Below are 25,503 nucleotides of genomic sequence, written 5' to 3'. Positions count from 1 at the left end.
TTTCTGCACTGTCTCTCCATTGTAATAAAATTTCACTTTTGTCATGATTCATCTTTTGTGTTTATTTCTTATAATTTAGTCACTTATTTTATTTTATTAAAGGATGAATATGAAACAATAGATCAGCTTTTATTTGCTGGTATTTATTTGGTATTTATGTGTTTTACAGCTTTAGCAAACATCAGGGAACATGTGACTGAACATGTTCCAGGTGTTTATTGCTCAGCTGCTTCCTGTTGGTGAATGTTCAAACATTTAAAAACAACAACCAAGCAGTTTGGAAGCTTAGGAAAGAAAATATATATTTGAACCATTGCACAAATATTGGGAGCAGCAAATACAACAATTTGGAGAGTCTTTAAAGAGAAAGAAACCACTGCACTGCAACAAGTCGGCCTCATTAGAATATGTATCCAAATACAGAAATGAGCTCGAAACGATCTGCATGAGACAAAGAGAAACTTCTGCACACGATGATCCAAAGCACATCATCATCAATGTCGTCATGGATATCAACACTAGATGCTCATACAAATAAGGCAAACAAGAATAGTCCCTCACCTCTTAAACTACCCTCCAAAAGAGTATGATTAAAAAAACATGAAACAAAAAGGATGACTGAAAAATCAGCAAGTGGGTATTGAGCACAGTTTGGTGTATGAACAGGAAACGAGCTGCTAAACGTCTCGTCCCTGTTCCTATGACATCCGGCTTTTGGGTAAATCATCAGTGAAGGTACAAAAGACTCTTGATCACGTAGAAAACATGATGGTCACTGGTTTTGGTGTGAAATTGAAAGTGCTCATGTGGTGGCCAATAGTTTGGGGTTAGGTGAAGAAACACGGACTCTATTAATGACATCTTTATAACTTTAGAACAGGAAACCGGCCAGAACAGGAACAGCTGAGAAGACCTTAGGGAGCAAACTGTAAACAGATATTTCTTCTGTAAGTGAGTCAATAACGTTACGGTTATACAGGCACCATACATAACATGATCTGATGGTTGTTGCTTTAATTGGTTTCACTTCATCATATTGACTGTTTGTGTGGGTTTGGTGAAGAGTCCTGTCAGCTTGATCAAGCCTGTGCACTATAGCTCTCAGCGCACTGTGCCACACACTTAGAACAATCAGTGCGTTTGTTGTCACAAGTTTGTTAATGATTCTAAAGCGTGTATGATGTGACACGATGAGCAAACGCTCACATGCTTGATAGTGTTCGCCCAAAAAACAGATTACACCGCACTGCACATTCTTCTTTATCTTCTCTTTTTGGTTGTTCCGCTGCGACGCAGGAGAGCGTGTAAAGAGGAACTGAGTTCTGAGTTTTGTCCTTGTGATTAAAGTATTACAGCAGCATGTCCAATTTTTCATTCATGCGATTCTTCAAACAAGCACTAAACCACACATTAGACTGTTCTGTTTGGTTCCTGGTAAGGCCAGTTTGTTTATCAGTCACATGTCGGCCTTTTAACACTGAGAGCATGTTGTAAATATTTCTACAAACCTATTTTTTCTTTTGAGAAATTAGTTTCTGTGGGTGCCTCTCGCTTTTCAGAATAAAACGCCTGATTAAACGCCCAAAGCATTGTTGAGCTGAATATATCATGTGGATGCTAACGGAGGAGACAAGAGAAGGTATCTTATGAGTCAGTTACGTCTGATACTTCTTCCTTCTCAGTCGTCTACACACCTTTTTTCTTTCGTTAATATTGACTGACTGACTTTGGCATCTCAAGACTCCCAAAAACTATATTCTGCTGAAATCAAAAGACATACACAGTATGAAAAAGAACAGAAAAGATGTTTTAATCCACTTGTTTGAAAGAAGATACATTATTTTTTTAAATGTTGTGCTGGAGCTGAAACAACAATTTTGATAATCGCTTAATCGTTTGAGGCAAAAATGCAGATTCATTTATTATGAAATTTCAATATGAATGGTGATTGAAACTTTTGTGACTGATTGATGTCATCATATAAAGAATGTATTTATTGATTTAATTGCGATATAAATTCTTTCTGATTTCCAGTTTGGTTCTAAAACATCCCAGAGAGCCACGGAGGCAGGAAGAGTCCGACGGTCCCCAGCAGACACACTATAATGAACATCCACAGGAAGATCCGGTCCACAACCATGGCAACATACTTCCAGTCCTCCTTCACCTGTGGAGACGGAAAAGACAAAAAGAAGATGATACAGGAGTTGAAATAAATCACTTCCTGCCGCCACGTCAGCACTCACTGAGAAGTCTGCTTCCTCGGCTCTGAGATGCTCTGCGATGTAGCTCACCCCCTCCAGGGCCGATACCACCGCAGGAGACAGAGCGGAGGCCATAGGGCTCTGGATCGAACCATGCTCCACGGGAGGGGTGTCCCAGGCCAAGCTGAGTGGGGAGAGTCTCTGCGGGAGGAGGATGTAACCCAGAGATGGAGGGAGAGGAGGAGAGAGGGGAGAAGTCCTCGGCCGGCCAGCTACCTTCACCCCAAACCTCCCCAGATCATCTGCGTCGGTGTAACCGTGGACATCGCAGTAGTGCGCTTCATCTCTGGCGTCCAAGTAGTCGACGTTGTCGTCCTCCTGGTAATCATAAAGATCGACGTCAGACTCCTGAGTGACCCAGGTGGAAGAGCTGTGGGCGGGGCCTGGAGTCCGGACAGGTAGGAGTTTATCAGTCAGGTGGCACCGCCTGAGGCGACAAAGCGAACAGCAGGCAGACACAGTTAGAGTCTCGCTGGTGAACATAGAAGAGCACTTAGCAGCTAAAGAGACAGATGTTTTCCTAACTATTATATAGTGTACTAAATGTATTTTATGCCACTTTGCAATTTTGAGTCTCCAAATATGTCATCTATAAAACCTTTTGCCTACAATTCCCACAATGCAACCCGTAGCTTAATTGCAGCCGAGTGACCACAGACTGTATATAAGAAGTGGACGTAGTCATCGTTACGTCACGTTACAAGACTGCAGTTTTGAAGCCTCCAGTTCTGCGATTTCGCCGTCGCCATTTTGGATTACGGCCGTCGCCATCTTGTTTTTTTTGCAGCCAATGAACAGAAGTGACCACATTTTGAATGCGGAGGAGTGACGTAGAGACTCTGTGTACGTCTCTGTCAATCACAGTAAGCCCGCCCTAAAGCATCCCCTGCTTTCTGGTCTGTTTGACTCTAAATGGAGCATAATGTACTAAATGAACATCATGCTGTATTGAAGAAGACTGTAAACTAGAGATTGAGACCATAAACTCATGTTTACAATGTTTACTGAGGGAATAAATCAAGAGAGAAGTAGAGTCATTTTAGACTAGACTTCTATACAACCAGAGGAGTCGCCCCCTGCTGGCCAGGAGAGAGAATCGGCTTCACTCTGCAGAGCCCGAGGCCTTCTTTGTTTTCTCACCTTGCAGGCCTGACACCGTGTTCTGGACGCTTCATGCACAGCCAGCGAGGCACCGCCGACAGGAAAAGCCCGTGAACCCACCGAGGCATGGTGTGAGTCTCTGACGAGCGGTGGTGCACGTTCAGCACGAACACGGTGATGACGATGGACAGCGTGACGAAGATCATGGTGAAGAGCAGGTACTCCCCGATCAGCGGTATGACCAGCGACGTGGACGGGATGATCTCCGTGATGAGCAGCAGGAAGACGGTGAGCGACAGCAGCACGGAGATGCACAGCGTGATCTTCTCGCCGCAGTCCGACGGGAGGTAGAAGACCAGGACGGTGAGGAAGGAGATGAGGAGGCAGGGGATGATGAGGTTGATGGTGTAGAACAGCGGGAGGCGGCGGATGACGAAGTAGTAGGTGATGTCGGGGTAGATCTCGTGGCAGCAGTCGTATTTCTTGGTGTTGTAGGTTCCCACGGCGTTGACGATCGCCCACTCTCCGCTCTCCCAGTAATCCTAGAAGTTAGACTGTTAGACTAGGAATGAAAATATTTGATGGATTGCAGAAAGATATTGTTCAGACATTCATGGTCCACAGAGGATGAATCCAACCTGAGAATGGCGCTGGCTGAAAAGTGAATGGATCACCAAAGAGGAACATGAATGTTTGTACCAATTTCCTGGAAATCATCACCATCCAGTATTTGTCAAGACACATCACTCAAAAGCACAAATGTGCTATTGAGTCACACAAGTCAGTAGGCTTCATCCTCTTTAAACTATGAATATCCGCAACAAATTTCATGACAATCCATTCAATTGATGTGAAGATATGTCCCTCTGGACCAAAGTGGTTGCTGATGTCAGTATATTTCAGTGCAGAAGAATAGGAATGTAAAACGCCGATAACAAAACCTGAGAAATCGCTCCAGGAAAAATTATTCATGCATTTTATTTTCTCCAGAAGTTCATTCTGCAATGCAACACGCTGAGAAGTTTTTTGTTAATTAAAAAGTAAGCAGCCAGAACATTTAGCTGGCATCCGTCTGCAAAACAAAATGTTGGTAAGGAGCATGTGTGAACCGGAGATAAGAGGAGGTAAAGAGGCAGAGCTGGCAAATCACGACAGAACGGAGGCGCCAATTGTGTCTAAATGGCACAAACTCAAAATGAAAAGAACCTTCAGGTCCACCGTGTTCTCAAAGGGCTCCAGGTCGATCTTGGCCCGGTCGTACGTCCAGGAGCCGAACTTCATCTTGCAGCTCTGCTGGTCGAAAGGGAAGAAGGTGACGTCGATGGAGCAGGAGGACTTGTAGATGGCCGGGGGAACCCAGCGGACACGACCGGTGTGGAAGAGATGGGCTTTGGTCATGTGGGTGACGGCGAACTCTCCGTCTGCACTGGAAAAAGAAGAGGATGAGGGGAGGAAGCATAGCATTTCAGACACGAGAAACAAGCAAAAAGTATTGAAAATTTGACACCAATGCCAAGACAGCAAAGTTGAGGTATCATCTGGATAAAAAGGATGATTTCTCCGTCGTTTTTTTGTTCAGCAAGGCTCCAAAGTTTCCGTCTCATAGCGTTTCAAACTCAAAATCTGAATTAAACCTCGAGCGATGCCCCTTTTACTCTTTTTTTTACCCTTTTAATAATTGATCAACCGAGTGTTAACCAAGCTGCATTCATGATGCAAGCCCATTTGCACAAATGCTGAAGCGGGAGAAAGTTTCCTCTCCATCCAGACAAATTTAAGGATTAATACTTCCTTGGGGCCCCGATGGGAGGAAGCCAGACTTTGACTAAAACTGTGTGATGCAAGATCGCTGCACAGACGCAACAAAATCAGGGTCATGTATTCAACAGGATGATTTGCATTTATCCCCAATTGGTGTGCAGGAAAACGCAATCAAGCTGTTTGGCTCCATATAAGTGACCTTCCCTCACACGCTCTTCAGTGGACGAGGGTGTCGTTATGGATCAAGCGGGTAATTGATCACTCCAGATAATTTCCAGTTCCACCCAAAGAAATTCAAAGTCGTGTCTGTTTGAGTGTGTCCTTGGCTGTCTGTGCTTGTAACACAGCCTTCTTTGAATCCGGAAAAATGGCAAGAAACTGCTTTTTGTAGGGGGAAGAAACACGACTGAATAAACTGTGTAAACTTTGTTTAAAGTATAACTACTGAACAAAACTTCCTTTGGGACTCGTGTTTTTGTCCTCTAACCGTATTCCCTCTTGTTCTCACTCCATCTTTGTGTAACTGCAGTTCTTTGAATGTGTTTTACTTGTTGTACAGCACAATGTCCGGCACCCAGATGAGCTCAGAGGGGACTCTGATGGACGTCACGTTGTCAAAGTCGGACGGACTCCACTGCAGCTTATAGTCAGTCCATTCCTGCCAAAAGCAACACGGTTTTTAAGACAATAAGCAGTTTTTAGTTTCATAGTTTTCATACAAGAAAGGCCAAATCAAAGAGATGAATATTAGTGCAAAGTATTGAATCGCAGGTCAGTTTCTTCCATACCTGTTTCAGCCACACGTTGGTCGTCATCATCTGATTTTTCTCATCCTGTTTTGGAGCAAAACATTGACAAAAACATCTTATGATTATTAGACTCTCATATGTGAGAATGATTGTTTATAAACAGAAACACATTTAGAAAGCAGCAATAAGTGTGATATATCTTTATATTTTTGAAGCGGTGGTCAGTTTTTTTGGGGTGTTCCCACCACGTCGATCAGCTGTGCCATCGAGAGGCCGAACTTGACGATGACCACGTCGGTGATGTTCCGAGCCGGACGCGTCCACTTGCTGTAGCCGCCAAACAAGCTCCTGAAGAGCTCGTCCTCAGTGTGGACGCGGGTCCAGTCTTCAGCCAGCGCTGACGGACAGAGACGGAGACGAGAGACATCACTTTTCTGTCCCTGATTTGTACTTCAATGTCTTGATTATCATCTAAACTCCTCATGATATTCACAGTCTTAAAATTAAATAATGTTGTGTGTGCATGAAAAACAAGATGGCCACTAAAATCCAACAACAGGAGCAAGAGACACAGACTTTATTGTTGTTTTGTGTCTCTTTGTGGTCGTTTTGTGTCTCTTTGTGGTTGTTTTGTGTCTCTTCCTGGTTAGTACGTATCTCATCGGGTGATATTTTGCAGGTGAAGGGCTATAGTTTGGTTAGCTAAGCTTCATATTCACCATACAGACATTAGAGTGTGATGAATATTCTTATCTACTTTATTTAATCATCCAAACATTGTAAATAATAGCTTATGATCTATTGAGCAAATGCTTTAGTAAAGCCTTTAGGTACAACTCATAAACACTTTGTAAAGACTGCGTTATGAGAGATTCATGAGAGAGTTAGTTATTAGAGAGTTTATGAGAGCGAGATTTTCTCATACAAACATTAGAGTTGTATTTTCATTATTGCAATAAACCTTTTGAGTCAGAGGAGATCTGATTTGTCTTCCAGGTTAAATGAACAGTGGTAAGAAAAGTACACATCTTCTTCTTTTGCTGTTCACTTCACGAGCGGCTCTTCTTCCCTCTGTCTTCTCTGAACACAGCTTTGAGCTCTCTGGCAAGCAACCTGGCATCACCGACAAGCAATTTAGGATTATCCAGAGCAGGAAACAGCCAGCCAAGAGCACAAACTGTGCAAACGTGTGTAATGCCAGTTCCTGTGATTATATTGTCTATTTATAACCAACCCAATGATGTTTCAGGTGAGGCTCTGCCAGTGGAGCAGAAACATCTCGTTGCATTACGCTGCAGTTTTAGTTTTTCTGCTGATTAAATTTAAAACGGATTATTCTGCTCAATTCTCAGGTGCAGAGAAATTCTAAACTTTTTAAAGGAAACTATGGCAAATAGTTTGTAAAGGTTTTTGTAATCTTCATCGTCACGTCAATTGCGTTGAATTAAAATGAATGCATAAAAATGCAGAACATCTTATTTTAATTGTGTACTTATTAATTATTTTTTTTACATTTTATATATTTTTTTGTCTTTGTATGTAAAGGTTCCATGTGGAATTAAAGAAAATAGTAATTTGTTTTGATTACGTTTAGTACTGTGACATTTTGATGGATACTATGACTATTGGATTGATGATGCCTTTGGGTCCTATATATAAAACATAATATATAACTATAATATATATATATATATATATATATATATATATATATATATATATATATATATAAAACTACGATACCATTAAATACCATTAATTTGATTATTTAAGTATTTAAATATTACAGTATTTAATGATACCATTAAATACCATTAAGCATCATAAAGTCAGGTCTAATATGGCTAATATTACACTTAGCCACGGTCACCCCGTGGCTAAGTGTAATATTTGGGGGTGACCGTGCTAAGTGGAGCTAAGGGACTTGACCGTGGCTAAGTGGAGCTAAGTGGAGAGCAGGTCTTTCAATCAGAGGGTCAGAGGTTCAATCCCCGGCTCCTGCTCCCCTGGTCTGATGTTAATGTGTCCTTAAGCAAGATTAGTTTAGAAGGTGAACCTAAGATTTAAATTATAAAACCACTATTAAGTGGTAAAATCATTCTTATAAGTCCTGATAGAAATATTATACGATCATTGTTCAACATATTTCTTCAAAGACGTAATTCACACAGGAAAAAGTAGTTCTCTAATGGTGAGTTTTATAATAGTTGAAGGAATTTGAAAATGACGCACAGACGTTTTGATACAACAGGAGGATGAATACTATACAAATATTATAAAGTCCCAAAAAGTATAGGCTTAAGTCGTGATAGGACATCAGCAGTGTTTTACTTTTTAACATTTGAATGCTACTTTAGTAGCCTGTAGGTTAAATATCAGCATGATTGAAATCGGTTTCACCGTCACACTCACCGGAGTGGATGCAGATCCAAAGCGCTGACATCAGCGTGAAATCTCTCCTCGGCTCCATTTGAATCAGCAGAAGTACATCACAGATTATGTAAAATATGAAGTTCAGGTTGTCTTAAAACATGTTTCGGCTTTGTTTTCCCATCGCTCGTCTGTGGATGCATCACACCCTCCCTGTATGTATGCGAGTACCTGTCGTCATCTACCGTAAAGGGGCTGGGCTCAGTCTTCCACTGTAATGGTGACGTTATCATTTGTTGTGCCTGAACATCTTTAAATATAACATTTTCTTACCACGATTCCGGATTTGGAGGGAACATTTAATTTGAATATCCTGCACTTTTTATGCTAAAAGAACTATGTTGAGTGTTTCCATGGTACGCTAATATTTACTTCTACTCCACTACATTTATTGTATAGCTTTAGTTGGATGCTTTGCAGATCAACTAATATATTACATATAGGTGACTGTCACATACACCTGCAACAACCTGTGCCACACGGGGGCCCCGATGCTCTGCATCTCCTGGTGAATCCACTGCACAGCTCCACCATGTGTGATTTAATCAGGGATGGAAAGAGTCCTGGAATAGTGCACTCAAATGAAAGTAATGTTATTTTAAAAATATTTGAATCAAGCAACAAGTACTCATATAAAAGTAAAAAGTAGACCAGTTAAGGTCTATAATGAGTAAACGTTGTAATGCATCTCTTTAAGAACTTGAAACAACCTAAATTGTACAATGGTGGTTATTTACAGTTATCAATTAGTTCAATATATTTAGAAAGGTAGGAGCATGTAAAGAATAACTTCTGCCTTCTTTTTATTCTTTATTTTATTTTTTATTTTAATATTGAGTTATTTGGAATTTTCCGTATACGTCAACTGTTCATTGTATTGTTTTTAGTTGCTATATTTAATCTGTTAATCAAATGTATACTATATGTCGGATGTGCTGCACGGCTGTCGCCACCAGGTGGCGCCGTTGAGTACAATCCGTTTTGAAGCAGCAGCAGTAGAAGAAGAAGTCCACTCTATGTGTCAACATAAAAGATGAACAACAACAACCAACGTTCAGCTGCTAAACTATTTAACGGGCGTTTGTCTTTCTTGTCTGTCTGAGTGAGCACATCAAAGAGCCGGTAAGAAAGAGTGCGTTTTTATTAATTAAGAAAATATAAAAAGAGACACCTGTGGTTTGAGCTGGCGAAGCTAATTAGCTAGCTAATGCTAGCTAGCCAGATTAACGGTTACCTATTATCTAACAACAGCTAGCTAGCTTAGTAATATATGGAAACACCTGCCAGCTGCAGGTAATTAACTGTGTTTTATGGGAGTACATTTTGCATGTTAGAAGTACAGTATTTTATTACACATGAAAATGAAACCAAAACTGCTTTCATTTTGACATGACTTTATAGTTTTTGTGTGGGTTTTCCCCCTAAAGTCCAGTCTTGTTTACATTGACAGCAACATTAAAAACTAGCAGGATTGTTTCCCAGCTCTCAGCTAATGAGGTGTGTTTTGTTTGACAGCAGCAGAGATGGAGACATAAACCCCACTAATGGAGAGGACGAGGTAACCAAAGTCCTCATAAAGAGGATTATTTTTGCTTAACTGTTGCTTTTACATTTGTCTGGCTGCCTGGATGTGATCACCATGTGACAAAACCGCCTCCGATGGAGTTCACTTCTGCTTTCCCCCCACTAAACAGCTGCAGGAGGGAGGATGAAGTGTTGTTTGTCCTACTTTCTCTCATGTTCCTTTTTTTTATTTTTTATTTTCCATCTAAGAAAATAGTTAATTTTGCCACCAGATAGTTAATTAAAGGACAAGTTAGGTTGTCATGCTATATATTAATGCTTACTACTCGCGTTTCTGATCGATTGATCTCTCAGCTCTGGGGATGACGGTGGTGGAGAGCGGGGCCTGCTCCACACCTGGAAGGGCTACTCCTACAGCGTCACCCCGGAGAGGCTGCTCCTCCGCGGGCCGGTCCTTCAGGTGGCCCTGGGCACACGGCATGGTGTTCTGCTGGTGGAAGGTAACGTCATTGTTTTTTGGCTTATTTTTGGTGTATTTGTATCACAAATAGACTGTTGAGAGTTAACAGGAAATGAGGGATGGTTTGTGTTGTATTTTTTGCATAAAATAAACCTTTTCAAGAGGAAAAACTGTAAAGTTCCTTTTTGATCTTTGGGCTGTTGTTGCTTCCATTTCAGGAGGGCTGGTGTACAGTTTTGGGGAGTTGCCGTGGAAGCAGAGTCATGTGCCCGAGCCGGCGAAACCCACCCTGGAGAGCGCGCTCAGTGGCCAGCGGGTGGTCGCTGTTGCAGCTGGAAGCTTCCACAGCGGGGCCGTGACAGAGGACGGTGGCGTCCACATGTGGGGGGACAACGCCTCGGGCCAGTGTGGCTTGTCGGGCCTCAGCACCGTCCCCAACCCGACTCCGGTCGCTCTGGTGGACACTGACACAACCCCCCCGCAGACTGTCCCGGTGCTGGAGCTGGCCTGTGGGGAGCAGCACACTCTGGCGCTGTCGGCCCAGCGGGAGGTGTGGGCGTGGGGCAGCGGTTGTCAGCTGGGCCTCAACGTCGCCGTCTTCCCTGTCTGGAAACCACAAAAGGTGGAGCACTTGGCGGGCAGGTATGTATTACAGGTGGCCTGTGGGGCCTCACACAGCCTGGCTCTGGTACGCTGCTTGGGCCCCCAGGACATTCACCGGCCCCCGATTGACAAATGCAGACAGTGTAACCAGCTGCTGTTCACCATGACGGACAAAGAGGACCATGTCATCATCTCTGACGCTCACTACTGCCCCCTCAGTGTGGAGCTGACTGAGGATGAGGTCAGGCTGCAGGCACCTGCTCTGACACAAGGCCTCAAAATGTCTCCGTCTGAGCCGGTCCTCCCCTCCCATACCTCCACCTCAAACTCCCCACCACCTACTAAAGGTGTTGACCCCACTCAGGACTCAGAGAAAGAATCAGCCTTGGCTAACGGTGCGCTGACGGCCCGGGACTCTGGGACCCCGGCTCAGTCTGGAGGCGGTGTTGTTGTGGGGGTTAAGAGTTCCCCCTATCCAGATGAGCAGGCCGTCAAAGACTATCTCAAGAAGCTGTCAGAGGCTGAGCAGATGGCTAAAGCGACTGCTGGAGGAACGCACACTCTGCTGGTGAGTCGGACTGTATCATACAATCATGTTGCGAGTCCTTCGGTAGATTCACAGACTTAACACCTGCTTGTGTTTTAGACAGCATTTAGCCAGACTCTTCTGCCACTCTCATTTAAACATTTGACCTTTTTATGTTTTGTTTCTCTTCCAGTCCTCAGCAGGAGGGCTGAGCTCCTCCACGCTCAACAGCCTGGTGGCCTCCTGCGCCTCTGCAGTGGGCGAACGGGTCGCCTCCACCTACGAGGCCTTGTCCCTCAAAAAGATGATGAACTACCTGCCCTCAGGAGTGGCGAAGGCGGGCGGGCCGGCGGGGCTGATGAGCGCCGTTTGTGATAACACAACAGAGCGCGTCCGCCTGGAAGACTCCATGCAGGCCAAGAAGAGCTCCAGCACGGGGGACATCCGCGAGGAGGAGGCGGAGGGTCTGCGGCGCCGCCTCTCGCTACCAGGACTCCTCTCTCAGGGTAGATACGCTGTTCACCTCTTATCCACCTCCTATACCCTGCTGCGTAAGTACTTCTTACGCATGTGCAGGTTGATGTGTGTGTGTGTGTGTGTGTTTTTGCTCCAGGCTTCCTCATCCAGCTTCTATGCACGGTAAAGGCTGGTCCTCGTGTCACACCTTTTGAGTCTTTTATACTCTTTGCATCTCACCTCCATCTAGCTGGATAAAGGAAGTGACAAGAAGTCTGTAGAGACCTTCTCAGTAGAATGCGAAGGCCATCTGTAGTTCTTTTTATTAATGCTGCACGTGTCTTTTTTGTAGGGCTTAATGACTATTTTCATATTAAGTTGTAACTTAATAAACCGGAGAAAAAGCTATTTTTAAAATGCTCCCAAAGGAAATCACCGTGTCGTCAAAGTTGCTCCACAATCAACTCCATAATGTGACCCAGGACTTAATCTCTGCGTCCTGCTTTGTGCCTGTTAGTGCTACTCATTTGTGGGTCCAGGGTCTGAATAGTCGCCTTTGTGTGACTTAAAAACACTGAGGAATGCAGATTGATATTAAGCCTCCAACATGACAGGGATTTTTTTACTTTAGAGGGTACAGAGAAGGATTTAACAGCCTGTGTGGAGCAGCATGAAGGTGCTGGGTGTGATTTAAGAGAGAGGGCATGATGGGATAGCTTCTGTGTGAGCCCGAACAGGAACAAGCAGGTATATAATATAGATAGATGGACTTTTCTCTTTGCTCATAGAGATTATTTGCTGTGGATTTCATCAGCTGTTTTTCCTCTCGTTGGTTATATGAATGTCAGGTTTTAAGGCTGAATGTTCAGATTTCAGACAAAAATCTCTTAAGATTTAAGTCACAAATATCCACCATCAAAATGTCAGAATGAGTCTAAATTAGTATGAAGCGGAACCCATTTCATGACTCCTCTGTAGCTCCGTGTGTGTTTGCTGTGTGACAGCATGTGTTTGACGTGACCCGCCTGATGTGAGCTGACCGTCTCTGCAGTTTTTGTTTTGATCGCGCACATTGATTTCTTCTGCTGAACTTTGCACCTGCGATACAGAAATATGTCCCCATACACATTGAGTGTGTGGTGATGGCTAATGTCACTCAGCCTGAAGCCGATTTAAATATCTTGTAGTGGAGGAATAAAAGAAAACGTTAAGAAGAACATTTTTTGTGTCTTTTCACCCAAAGTGTCCCCGCGGCTGCTGAGGAAAGCCTGCCGTCCGAGGATGCGTGCAGTGGCCCTCACCCCACTGGGAGGGCCGGTCCCAGAGGCCCAGGAGGTGTTTCCCACCCTGCAGACGGAGGTGTGGAGTTGGGGCCACGGCGAGCACGGACAGCTGGGACACGGAGACAGTCTGGCCAGGTTGGAGGACGTCTCTTTGGCTCTGAAGGGGGAAAGAATAATAAGCTTGAAACGGCAACACAATGAAAAGATATGATGAGAAAGGAAAGAGCGTCAGACCAGAGAAAATACTTTTTATATCTATTGACCAGATACAAAGATTATAAGCCACTGATGATAAGCCACTGTAACACTGGTGTGGTGACGGTAGTGTGACGTGTCTGTCTGCAGAGTACAGCCGCTGTGCATCAAGAGTCTGAACAGTAAGGAGGTGGTGCGTGTGGCGGCCGGCGCTCATCATTCCCTCGCTCTGACTGCTCAGTCTCAGGTGAGTCAGCGCTGCTTTTTACCCGTAAACATTTGACAAGAAACAGTTTTTCATGTACTTTTCTATCTGTATATTTATCCAAATCCTCCAGGTGTTTTCTTGGGGAAGTAACAGCTTTGGTCAGCTTGGACACATGGAGTCACCCAGCACTGTCCCCCGCCTCGCAAAGGTGAGGGAACCCCCCCCCCCCCCCCGTACGATGCAAACACACACAGATACAGAAAGCCTTGAGCTTCATGTTCCCTCTCTGCTTCCCTTCCCAGCTGTCGGAGGGGATCCGGGTCTGGGACATGAGCGCTGGAGAGAGACACACCCTCCTGCTCGCAGACGGAGACTGCTTGCGGCCCATCATTTATTACAGCGGGCAGCAGGTCAAAGAGGAGGCGGAGGAGAGCCCCGCCAAGGAGCTGGGTCAGCAGGAAGAAGAGGAGGAAGAGGAGCAGCGGGCGGGGAGCTACACCCAGCAGCCTGTACTGCTGCCCTTCTGCATGGACGTAAGCACAAAGTAACCGCTGGACAACTTGGACGTGGACATGAGAGGTCCTATTGTGCTATTGCAGCTGCAGAGAAATGATTATATAGAGATCGGTTAGAATCCTAATATGAATGCGTAACGAATACAGAGTCTGTGTGTTTTCATCTCTCTGTCCTCCAGCTTGGTTATGTGAGCAACGTGTTTGCGGGCGGCCAGCGCTGCGTGGCTCTCTCGGACATGAACGTGATGGGCTTCATCGCCAGCCTCCACGAGCTGGCCTCGGCCGAGAGGAAGTTCTACTGCAAGCTGTGCAACATCAAGACCCAGATAATCCGCCCCCTGCTGGAGATGGGTAAGATTACCTTCAAGGGAAATCATCTTTCTTCTTTAGTTTTTGCCTCGACTGAAATGTTCCTGTTTGGTCGCCGTCCTTCTCCAGAGTCTCTGAGTTCGGCCCTCGGCCAGACGGCCACCGGGCTCCTGCACACTTTGATCGGTCGATTCAGCCTCTTGTGTCATCTGACGGGGCAGCACGCCGCCAGCCTCACCGCCAACCTGCGCCGCGTCCGCGACGTCAACAGTCTGCTCATCCTGGACCACGCCAGCATCTTCCTCGACTCTTACACTGAGTATGTGATCACTATTCTGGTCATTTCAGTACTTGTAGGTCCTAAAAAAAGGATTGGGTTTTTAATAAAACCTGATTTCTGACGCTTGTCTTTCTTAACAAAGGTACTGCAGCGCTGTGGGCAACTTCCAGGTGATGGGAGGTTTCCAGACGCTGACCAAACCCTCACTGTGAGCACACACCTCCTAATGCTGTGACACAATAATACAACCATAAACACAGATAGCACATCACTCTAAATGCTGACAAAAGCAATTTTCTATAACTAGAGATTTCTTTGGGAAGAGTCCCGAGCTGCTCAAGAAGCTGTCGGAGTGCAGCGAGGAGAACCCCACCATGGCCGACCTGCTGGTGGCGCTCTTCTACCTCCCGACCCGCCACCTTCACGAATACGGTCGGCTGCTGCTCAAACTGGTCACCTGCTTTGAAGTGGTGTGTGCAACTGTTATTGACCACTTAAAGGATTCTGGTTTATCCCGTTTACCTACTTTTGTATATTGAATTTAAAGCAGTAAAAGTTTAAAACTCCAAGAAGTTCAGGAATGTTTAGATTTCTTTGCTCGAATTCTTCTAAATTTGCGTATATTTCTATTGGCGGAATCAACAGAATCTGACTATTATTTAGCGTTGTTCACGTTGAATTTGTATCTGGATGTTGTCAGTGCTCCAATGACTACCAGAGGCTGCAGGACAGCTGCTCCAAGTTCGAAGCTTTGGCTCTCCAGCTGAAGAGAAAGAGGAAGGACGCCGACTACACCTTTCATTTCTGGAAGAGCTTCCCCGGCAAAATGACGGTAAACTCGCTGTGTGTGTGTGTGTGTGTGTGTGTGTGTGTGTGTTTGTTTTCTCATCACCACAACAAGCGTGTCCTTCCCATGGAGTCCTCAAGGTGTCACATGATGTCACGTATGGCTGAATGGTGTCATTGTGTGCCGTCAGGACTCTCTGCGGAAGCCTCGCCGCCGGCTGATCTGCGAGAGCAGCAACAAAGCGCTGATGCTGCAGAACGCCGGGAGGTTCTCCGTCAACTGGTTCATCGTTTTCAACGACGCTTTGGTTCACGCACAGGTTAGCTCCCCACACACACACACACACACACGTTTCATCTCGTGCTTTAACTTTTTTAAAGCCGTCCATATTTCAGACACTTTAACTTGGTGTGTTTCAAGCGTCTGTATGTGCTTGCCTCCGTGCTGTCAGGGCGTGGCGCCTTGTAAAAATCTTGTAAGTATGCTGCCACAAAAGCAACTGTCAGCACAGCTACCTGTACGCTCCCCTGTCCCCACTCTCCTTATCTCCTGTGTGTGTGTGTGTGTGTGTGTGTGTGTGTGTGTGTGTGTGTGTGTGTGAAGGGCTTAGGGCTCTGTGTCAAATACAACGCGATAAAACTAGTGAAGTCGAAAAGATATTCTCTGCTTATAAGATAATAATGAAGTCAGGGTTTGAAGGACCAGATAAACGTGTGCGGTGATGCTCAGCCCTATCCCCACCGTCGCCCTCTGCCTGCTCTCTACCTGAAGGAGGCTGCATGGACGGATGAACGGACTGTAACCAAGGCTCAATGGGTTTTAATGCATTTTGGTACACTGCAACCATGTTGTAAAAATACAATCAAGGAGTATTTGATTCCTGTTGACGCCTTGGTTCTTACTGTTGTGTAATTTAACCGATTTGAAAAGTACCAACAGTCTCTGATTCACTTCTCCAAAGCAGCGTCCTTTCCCGTCTCCTTGTTTGTCTCCTTTTCCTCTCAGTTGCTCTCTTTTTAAATTTGCGTTTCTGTCCATCCCCCTCATCTCCTCCAGCCTGCACCAGTCCCGTGGTAGTCCTGCACATTCCTACATGTCTGTAGTTGTAAACATTAAATGCTGTGAAGGTGAAAACAGAACTCCAGTTTTCTGTGTTTAGGTTATGAAATCTGAGGAAGAAGTGACAGTAACTGGCAGCAGTAGACTGTGATTGTCCTGGGCGGCGTCTTGTGCCTCCCCTCATATAAATAGGGCAGATTATTAATTGATAATTATTAAAAATCGGCTGTAATGTAAACGATAAACAAACAAAACTTCAGCAGGGAGCAGGGAGAGGTTTGTAATTTGCCCTCTTTGTGTGTGAGTCTCTCATTTATACAGATTTAAATCTTGTTTATAGAAGGCTGTAGTTATGGGCGTATTCATAGCGCTTAGACTCCAGTTACTGTCCCTCAAAGTGGTCAGATATGTTCATACACACTCACCTTTCCCTTCTTTCTTCTCCCCTCTTCCCTCCCTCTCTTCCATTCTCCATGCGTCCAGTTCTCCACCCATCACGTCTTCCCCTTGGCCACGCTTTGGGTGGAGCCGATCCCAGAGGAGAACACTGGCCTGTAAGTGTCTGCGTAATCACACGAGTAATACTGGAAAAATAGTACAAACCTTTAGGAATGCACAACTTCTCAGTCCGTTACATATTGGAATAATTCTGACTTAATCTTGACATATCTTTTAATAATTACACTCCGATATCCCTGTCACATACTGTATATTATGTTCTGTATATATATGACATTATGTGATAACTGTGTGTGTGAACCACTGGTTGTTTCCAGTACAAGACGCTGTGTGTGAGTGTGTGTGTGTGTGTGTTTTTGCAGACATGGATTGAAGGTGATCACACCAGAGGAGACGTTCACCCTGCTGGCCTCCTCTCCCATGGAGAAGGTTCATCTTTTAATGCTACTGATTGACAAAAAGTTAAATGACTGCGTGTCATCCTTCTTAATAAGTGTGCTTGTATCTGTCCTTAGACCAAGTGGCTCCGCTCCATCAACCAGGCGGTGGACCAGGCCCTGAGCGCGGCGGCGCGGGACAGCGCGGCGGCGCGGGACAGCGCGTCAGCCGACTCGGGTCAAAAGCTGGAGCCTCCCACCTCCAGGACGGCCTCGTACACGTTTTATAAGGACGGGCGGCTGAAAGAGGCGACGTACGAAGGACGCTGGCTCGCCGGGAAGCCCAACGGCAGGTTGGACACATGTGCTTCCTGTCTGCAGTTTGGTAGAATTTTAAAATACTGATGTGTATTAATGATTGATTGTTTTTCAGAGGTGTGTTAAAATGGCCTGATGGGAGAATATACACGGGGTCGTTCAAGAACGGGCTGGAAGACGGGTGAGCGCTGGTGTTCAGTGTAGGTGAGCCTCATCGTGAGTCAGGTGATCTTCATGCTTCTTCATGTGTTTCTGTAGCTTCGGGGAATTCTTGGCTCCCAATAAGACGCTCAACAAGAACGATCAGTATCTCGGCCACTGGAAAGACGGCAAGATGCACGGCCTCGGGACATACAGGTGTGTATGAGAATACCGAGTCAGGTACTCTGTTGTCCGTATTGTGGAGGGTCGTGTTTGTTGAGGTTGTTCAGCAGTACACAGCGCTGTCGCTCGCAGGAGGGGGTTTGAACTTCCTCCCGTCTGTCTGCAGGTATGCCAGCGGGGAGGTTTACGACGGATCCTTCCAGGACAGCATGCGGCACGGCCACGGCATGCTGCGCAGCGGCAAGCTCAACACCTCCTCCCCCAGCGTCTTCATCGGCCAGTGGCTGCAGGACAAGAAGACCGGCTACGGAGTCTTCGATGATATCACAAAGTATCACATTCACATTCCTTATGCACAATGAAATTAAACTCCAGTGTAAATCACCACAAAACGCTGTCAGACGCTTCTTAACATCTTTTCTTTCTGCACAGAGGGGAGAAGTACATGGGCATGTGGCAGGATCACCTGCGGCAGGGCACCGGCGTCGTCGTCACTCAGTTTGGCCTTTATTACGAAGGAGCCTTCAAAGATAATAAGATGATGGTGAGCACTACTTCATTCACAATGTCAGACTTGTGTTGATTATGACGGTCTGAGGGGACCAAAGAAAAGTAAATGAAGAGAGTAACAGCACTGACTTTTGTTGTTAGCAGGATTTTAGAACAAAAGATGGTGTTTTGAAATAGAGAATGTAATGCATGCAAGGCCAGTGAAATGGAGGATGTGATGAAACGTTAGGCCCAATTTGAACATCACTGAAAACATTTCTTCTTCTAAATCACTAGAAGTGTTGCTCCTATAAGTAAAGGAGCTGTTTTATACTTTATATTTACTCTTTCTGGGTCTGTTCAACGTTAGAAAAGCTTCACTTCTCAGCTCTTTAAACGCTGGAGTGCCATTTAAGATAAATGTGTCGGAGATGAAAGGAGAGAAAACAAGGAAATGAAGGGAGATCATTGTCTTTTAGGGAACTGGGATCCTCCTGTCAGAGGACGACACCACCTACGAGGGGGAATTCTCTGACGACTGGACCCTCAATGGCAAGGTGACGAATGAAACCGATTTAAGTATTATCATTAAGAAGTTCGTCGGTGTATCTTAATGTTCTGATTGCTCTCCCCTCAGGGAACGCTCACAATGGCAAACGGTGACTTCCTGGAGGGCTCCTTCAATGGCGAATGGGGCTCGGGCCTCAAAGTGACAGGCTCCTACTTCAAACCACACCTGTTCGACACCGACAAGGACAAGGACAAGACCCGCGCTGTGTAAGCTCACAGGGCGTCGGAAATGTACAGAAAAAAAGGACATGTTTTATTAGAATGAATTGGTGTGTGTGTGTGTGTGTGTGTGTGTGTGTGTGTGTGTGTGTGTGCGCGCTGTGGCAGGAAGCTGGGGTGTCTGTGTGTGTGCGCGGAGGACAAGTGGCAGGCGGTGTTCGAGGAGTGCTGGAGTCAGCTGGGCTGCGAGGCGGCGGGTCGAGGAGAGAACCGGAAGGCCTGGGAGAACATCGCCGTGGCCCTCACCACCAGCCGACAACACATCGCGGACAGGTACACGCACACACGCGCTCAGCAAGTAATACAATGAGCAACGTACAGCTGACTTTAAGGGACGATGTAAGTGTTCGTTTCTGTCTATCCAAGTCCGGAGACGTTGTCTCGAAGTCACAGCAGAACCCTGGAGAGTCTGGAGGTCATCCCGCAGCACGTGGGACCGATCACGATGGAGAGGTATCACAGCATCCGCCTCTACCTCCTCAAGGTAAGCCCCCCGAGCCCCCCGACCACTCCTCACCTCCAACAACAGACTCACGGAGCTCAGTGAGAACTTCAAGTTGTAATTTTGAAATATCTCTGGGAGGCTGACTACAAGTATTTATTTGTTTTTAGACCAAAACGGTGATTGAACATTTACATTTTATGGTCATTTTAAACTGAAAGTAGCAAGTTCTGGGTTTTTAAGTTCACCGGTTTGTTGGGTTTCCACTCAAAGTTTCTCAGACTTTTATTCCCAGGAGCTACTTTTCAAGGAACTAGAAGGTCTCTTCAGGCCGTTGTGGTCTGTTATTTCCATCGCCAACACCAAGAAATCTTTTCCAAATTGCTCCGCTGCCGGATGTTTTAGAAGTTGTTTTTTGTGCATGATGACTAAAGCCTGGCCGCCAGCAAGATTTCCATAAACTGCCCACATATTGGGAATATAAATGGTTACTTTCTTTCCTAAAATTGTATTAAATGGAATGAAGTGACCCTGTGAATCAAATTTTCTGAGAAAGCAGCAGTTAATACTGAAGTTGTTTTGGCTTGTAAGAATAATGTCTCTCTACTTCCTCCAGGCATGTGACACCCCGCTCCACCCGCTGGGCCGGCTGCTGGAAACCCTGGTGGCGGTCTACAGGATGACCTACGTGGGCGTCGGAGCGAATCGTCGGCTGCTGCCTCAGGCTGTCAACGAGATCAAGTCTTACCTCAACTGCATCTTCCAGATTGTCCGGTAACGCACAGTGCTGCTCATAGCTTCATTTAAAATTAGACGGGGATAGATATTTGTTTTATTCATGTGTGTTCTTGAACGCTCTGCAGGTTTCTTTTCCCAGACCTGCCAGAAGAGGGCGGTCTAATTCCCGAGCCGACCACCAACCTCCAGGACAAAAAGGAGCCAGGCTCGACCGATGCCCCACTAGAGTCCCCAAAACCTGGGTAAAGACCAGGCCGTGTCCCCTTCTTGAGGCCTTGGTGGCTCACAGTTGGATCACATCAAATCCTCCTCTGTGTCTCCTCAGTCGTGTGGTGAGCAGCTCGGCTCTGCTGCTTCCCGTCCTGCTTCCTCGTCTCTACCCGCCGCTTTTCACCCTCTACGCGCTGGACAAGGAGAGAGAGGACGACGTCTACTGGGACTGTGTCCTCCGCCTCAACAAGCAGCCCGACATGGCGTTGCTCGCCTTCCTGGGTGTTCAGCAGTACGTCACACACTGGCCACGGCAACAGAGAGTCTTCATTTAATGATTTCCAGTGTCAATCCTAAACAATGACTTCCTCTCCTCAGAAAGTTTTGGCCTGTTTCCTTTCCCGTCTCCATGCCTGCACTCGGGGAGAAGCAGCAGGTATGTTCTGCAGATTAATCCATAATGAAAATAATTGTTAGCTGCAGCCCAAACATGAGTTTGTGTCAACAGTTGAGCCGTCTGTGTTGACACCCCGGCTGTCTGAACTAATGCATCTAGTTTGAACTCTTAGCTTATACATGTAGTTCAGAACGTGACAGTTTAACACCATGAGTATAACGATGTAAACCTCGCTCTGGTGTCCAGGTCCTCTCGAGCACCAAGGACGCCTGCTTCGCCTCCGCAGTGGAAACGCTACAACAGATCAGGTACAGCTCCGCCCGACAACTTTAAAACCCATCTGAAGTGCTTTTGTGTGCTTTTTTAATCTCAGAAAAGCTGCACTACGTTTCCTGAATAACTCTGTCGTCTGTTTGCAGCACAACATTCACACCGTCGGACAAGCTGCAGGTGATCCAGCTCACTTTTGAGGAGATCACGCAGGAGGTCCAGTCGCTGCTGAAGCAGGACTTCCTGTGGTCCATGGACGACCTTTTCCCCGTCTTCCTCTACGTGGTGCTGCGCTCACGGTCAGCCAAATGAAATACATCAACTTGTTTGAACTAGGCCAAGTTGATTCTCTGTTGTTGACCCCTACATAATATTCAGTGTGCTTCAAAAACGGCAGTTTCAGAATCCCTAAATTGTATGAAACGTACAAATATTGTGTTCTCAGAATCAGGAACTTGGGTTCAGAGGTGAGCCTGATTGAAGACCTGATGGACCCCTGCGTGCAGCACGGAGAGCATGGAATCATGTTCACCACACTAAAGGTATCACGCACACATCTGTCATTAAATAATTCACTGTATAAACAGTTATAAAGGCATTAAACACACTATGCACTGGTCTTTATGTGCTTTTATTTGTGTGTCTTTTCCACCTCCAGGCTTGTTACTACCAGATCCAGCATGAGAAGATCACTTAAGATGAGCGCGGGCGTTACTTCCTGCTGTCCCAGCCTACTACCACAGCCAATCGGAGGGCCGGGATCAGCCAGGCTTCAGGATGACGGATGCGAGCAGCGGCCAATGGGAAGCAGAGGATCATTTGAACAGGTTGTTGACAGCGCCATCTGCTGCGGGACCTCCTCCTCCACTCTCTTTCCCCTTTTAGTGACCTCTACCACTCGTGTCCACTGATCGTGAAGGTACACGTGTGAATACTGTCCGTGTTTTACTGCCAGAGACGAGCCACTTCACACCGTCCACTTTAAACTGTCCACAGCTGAGAGACTGACTTCTTGTGGGAAATCCTGATGTTACCTGGGAGGAAATTCAAGGTTCATACTCGTGTTTTTTTGGGAGTGGTTTGTTCTCTGGTTTCTCTGCTCACAGTCAGCATACTGTGAGATACCAAACCTCTTTTTCTTCCTGCAGAAGAATCCGTTTTTCTGCACGGAAAACAACTTTTTGGCGAGAAAACGTTCCTTTTTATCCTGCAGTGTTTCAGGTCATTTCCGCCTCTTGTCATTCACCTCACACCTACATGAAGAAACGGACACAACAAGGAAATAATCTCATGAAAGCACGTCACTTTATTACATTGACCAACTTTTGTATTATTTAGCTTTCCTTTCATATGAGACGGCAGTATATTTATTTATAGTTTATCAAGAGAAATAACTTCAAGGATGAGCACTGACTCGCTGGTTTAACAAATTCACATCTGGTTCATTTTCCCACCTCACAGCTGCTCTTCTATGGGAACTCTTGGGGCTAGTTCACAGCGATGTTTGATACTGTGTTATAAATGTAAACTGACTCTAAATGATCCTTATATTCTCCCGTTAACACCAGCTGGCAGCAGAATACAGTCAAACCCAGTTAGTCGCTAAATAAGCCGGCTATAACTTCTAAGCACATGTGTTTCCCAAATGGACTCTTCCCCGGCTATAACAGAAACTACGACGAAGGTAAATCATGAGGCCTTAATGCAAAACCAGGCCGAGGAGAAGAACTCCGAGCTAAAGCGAGTGGAAAGACAATCTGACCGACACTCGTGCGTTTGTGAGCCCAGTTTTTAGTGTGACATATACTGACACAATGTGGAAAGTTCTGGAGTCTTGACAAAATAGTCAAAAACCAAATCTGTTCTTTCTAAACATCACTACTGTTCACTAACAACTATGCATCTCCAAAGTTGGTCATTTTGGATATTTTAAGATAAACTGAAAAAGTAAGTGTTCCTTTTTATAAAATGCAAAATGATCCTCTTCAAGTTAAATAAACCGTTTACAGTGAATTCAACGCCAGACGGCTGCTTTGGAGATGCATGTTTGTTGTTTTATGTAATGTTGTGAACTGCAGTCATCACTATACGTTTGTCTTTTTTTAACAGTGGGTTCCCCTTCAGAGATTATCTTTATGATCTTTGTATTAATTGTGTTGTTGTGAATAGCCCGGTGTTCATTGCATGCAGGCAGGGAGAGAAGTCGGCACCTTCTTCATGAATCTAACCACCACATGAAGGTCTTACTACACCTGTCCACCTGTAAAATAATCAATGCAAAAGGTAACGCTTTGCTCCATTTTAAATTTTTCCTGCTGCAGGTGTTGTTTTCAGCGGCGAGCCGGGCGGTCGGTTTAATGTGAACACGTTTTTTATAGATGTGATGTTAAAAGCTGATTCTCTTTGCCATCTGTTAATGCTAACTGTTCTTTTTTTAAACCACTAGCTGTCAGACATTGTCGCTTATTTGTGATTTGCGTCCCACATGCCAGTTTATAAAGGGCTTAAGAGAGGATTCAGAGGATGACCAAGCCATTTTCTCTTCTTTTTTTTTTTTTTTTTTAATATCATGGCTTTTGTTTCCTCAGATGGTTTAACAATAGAAAAGCCTAAAGGGATGACATTTAGGTGAGGCTGCTGGTTTTTCCCTGCAGGACTTTTGGAAACCTAGCATTATGAAGTCAAATTTCATGATGGTTACAATTTAATTGGAAATGTTGGGTGAAGGTCAGGCGCAGTAATAATGCAAACGATTATCATTGGAGCTGTTGTGAGATGCTGTGAATGTCAGCAGATATTATCCCGTCATGGGTAACGTCTGAGCGTATGAGCCTCTCTCGCACTTTAAGATGATTGTGATGACGCTCTTCGGTCCCTGGTTAGCAGCTCTTGTTACTGCTGAGACCGTGTGTGCCTGACTCTCCACGTATCACATCATGTTGTCAACCAGAGACTTTAAGTTTCCTGCTGTTCTTTGAAATACTCGTTGTTTGACTGACAAAAAGCTTCCTGTCCAGTGTGTTGTGTTAACTCTGTCATGTGACTAAAGCTCCCTTCAGGCTGCTGCTGCTGCCGCTTTAAACTAAAAGAGAAAGTTTGCTTTTCAACACGACTGACTTAACCAAACACAGAGCAGTACGTGTATTTAACGGTTAACTGACTCACTCGCATGAAGTGGTATTTTAATTCCAAACTGAAGATAATGTTCATAAGCTCATGTTGGGTTCATGTCCTCAACACACATTTACTATGAACACGTTGCATTGTGTTAAAATGACTGTTTATTAGTGAACATTTTGTGTTTCAGCTGGCTGACATGAGTCCCACCTGTGTGTCTTTTACATGATGTCAAATGTATTGTACCTTTTAAATGATTACAGACGGCAATAAACTCATTTGATGGACGTTGCTAACTAATCTGCTCCGACAGTTTGATGTGATTCTTACAGAAACTGGAACGAGGATTTGTTGCTTCTCTCTGTTTTATGTGATCGTGAACTGAATAGATTTGTGTCTTTGGAGTATTTTCTTACATTTCACAGATTAAACGATCAACAACTGAAAGTTTGATCGTAGGAGAACCACGTAAAGAGCCACAGCAGCTGGAACCAGAGCAGGTTTTAACGCTACACTAAGAGTTCCGTCTTTGCTGTCTCACATTTCATTACCTGATTTACATGTTTACCCACTTTAGGTCATGAAGCGCTCTGGTGTTAAACTGACAAATCCTCTTTTTTGAGACTTTGGGGTCAGAATGTATTATTTGTATCAAGTGCAGAGAGATAATCTTCGTGTTTTGGGTACAATAGGGCATTTTGGGACTTTTCAGATGGTGGGAGGGAATATTTAGTTGTAATTCTTTCAGGAGATTACCCACATTCCTGACAGACTGTTGGGTTTGAGTAAGGAGACCAAAAGATGTTTTATCTGATGTCCTCCCCATTATCTCCAGCTGTTAAAGCAGCACATTGTTTAATTACTGACTCGAGTCTTAATACAACCTTTACATTTCACATCTCCCTGACTTTGTCCCTTTCCAAGAACTTAAAGCATTTCTCTGAACTGTGAGTAGTCTTCATCATCTTGAAGCCGTTCTCCTGACACCTAAATTCTCTCCTTCTTTGTCCGAGTCGCCTCCTCTCCACGCAGCTCCTCCTGCGTGCCGCTACAAGCTAAGAAG

General features: G+C 45.1%; 2 protein-coding genes across 6 annotated transcripts; one reads left to right on the top strand and one right to left on the bottom strand.

Moving 5' to 3' along the window:
- Positions 1 to 1,956: 1,956 nt before the first annotated feature.
- LOC137879231 (neuronal acetylcholine receptor subunit alpha-2-like) lies at positions 1,957 to 8,399 on the bottom strand. The gene is made up of 8 exons (XM_068719913.1): positions 8,288 to 8,399; positions 6,121 to 6,272; positions 5,915 to 5,959; positions 5,675 to 5,784; positions 4,572 to 4,791; positions 3,405 to 3,907; positions 2,247 to 2,691; positions 1,957 to 2,167 (listed from the first exon to the last, which is right to left on the bottom strand). The coding sequence occupies exons 1-8, from the start codon at positions 8,343 to 8,345 to the stop codon at positions 2,042 to 2,044; spliced, it is 1,659 nt and encodes a 552-aa protein (XP_068576014.1). The 5' UTR covers positions 8,346 to 8,399; the 3' UTR covers positions 1,957 to 2,041.
- Positions 8,400 to 9,312: 913 nt separating this feature from the next.
- Positions 9,313 to 23,885, top strand: als2b (alsin Rho guanine nucleotide exchange factor ALS2 b). 5 transcript variants are annotated; one of them, XM_068719909.1, is made up of 35 exons: positions 9,313 to 9,427; positions 9,824 to 9,863; positions 10,184 to 10,329; positions 10,508 to 11,460; positions 11,612 to 11,969; positions 13,118 to 13,292; positions 13,503 to 13,599; positions 13,691 to 13,768; positions 13,863 to 14,093; positions 14,255 to 14,426; positions 14,514 to 14,703; positions 14,807 to 14,872; positions 14,972 to 15,134; positions 15,365 to 15,496; positions 15,642 to 15,770; positions 15,903 to 15,926; positions 16,994 to 17,064; positions 17,332 to 17,398; positions 17,485 to 17,699; positions 17,780 to 17,845; positions 17,923 to 18,021; positions 18,155 to 18,319; positions 18,421 to 18,532; positions 18,957 to 19,034; positions 19,115 to 19,254; positions 19,375 to 19,539; positions 19,633 to 19,750; positions 20,325 to 20,482; positions 20,572 to 20,688; positions 20,772 to 20,948; positions 21,035 to 21,092; positions 21,300 to 21,361; positions 21,473 to 21,622; positions 21,769 to 21,865; positions 21,982 to 23,885. In XM_068719909.1, exons 2-35 carry the CDS (start codon positions 9,850 to 9,852, stop codon positions 22,018 to 22,020), a joined length of 5,082 nt encoding a protein of 1,693 aa, XP_068576010.1. In that variant the 5' UTR covers positions 9,313 to 9,427; positions 9,824 to 9,849; the 3' UTR covers positions 22,021 to 23,885. The 5 variants fall into 5 exon arrangements, with proteins under 5 accessions (XP_068576010.1, XP_068576012.1, XP_068576009.1 ...); XM_068719911.1 differs by having other exon boundaries at positions 9,821 to 9,863; positions 11,612 to 11,924; XM_068719908.1 differs by having other exon boundaries at positions 9,821 to 9,863.
- The last annotated feature ends 1,618 nt before the right edge of the window (positions 23,886 to 25,503 follow it).

This window comes from Cebidichthys violaceus, unplaced genomic scaffold (genome assembly GCF_023349555.1).
Source record: "Cebidichthys violaceus isolate CVI_PGR_0920_01 unplaced genomic scaffold, fCebVio1.0.p SCAF_24, whole genome shotgun sequence".
Classification (NCBI taxonomy): domain Eukaryota; kingdom Metazoa; phylum Chordata; class Actinopteri; order Perciformes; family Stichaeidae; genus Cebidichthys; species Cebidichthys violaceus.
This window is presented reverse-complemented; position numbering and strand designations above follow the sequence as displayed.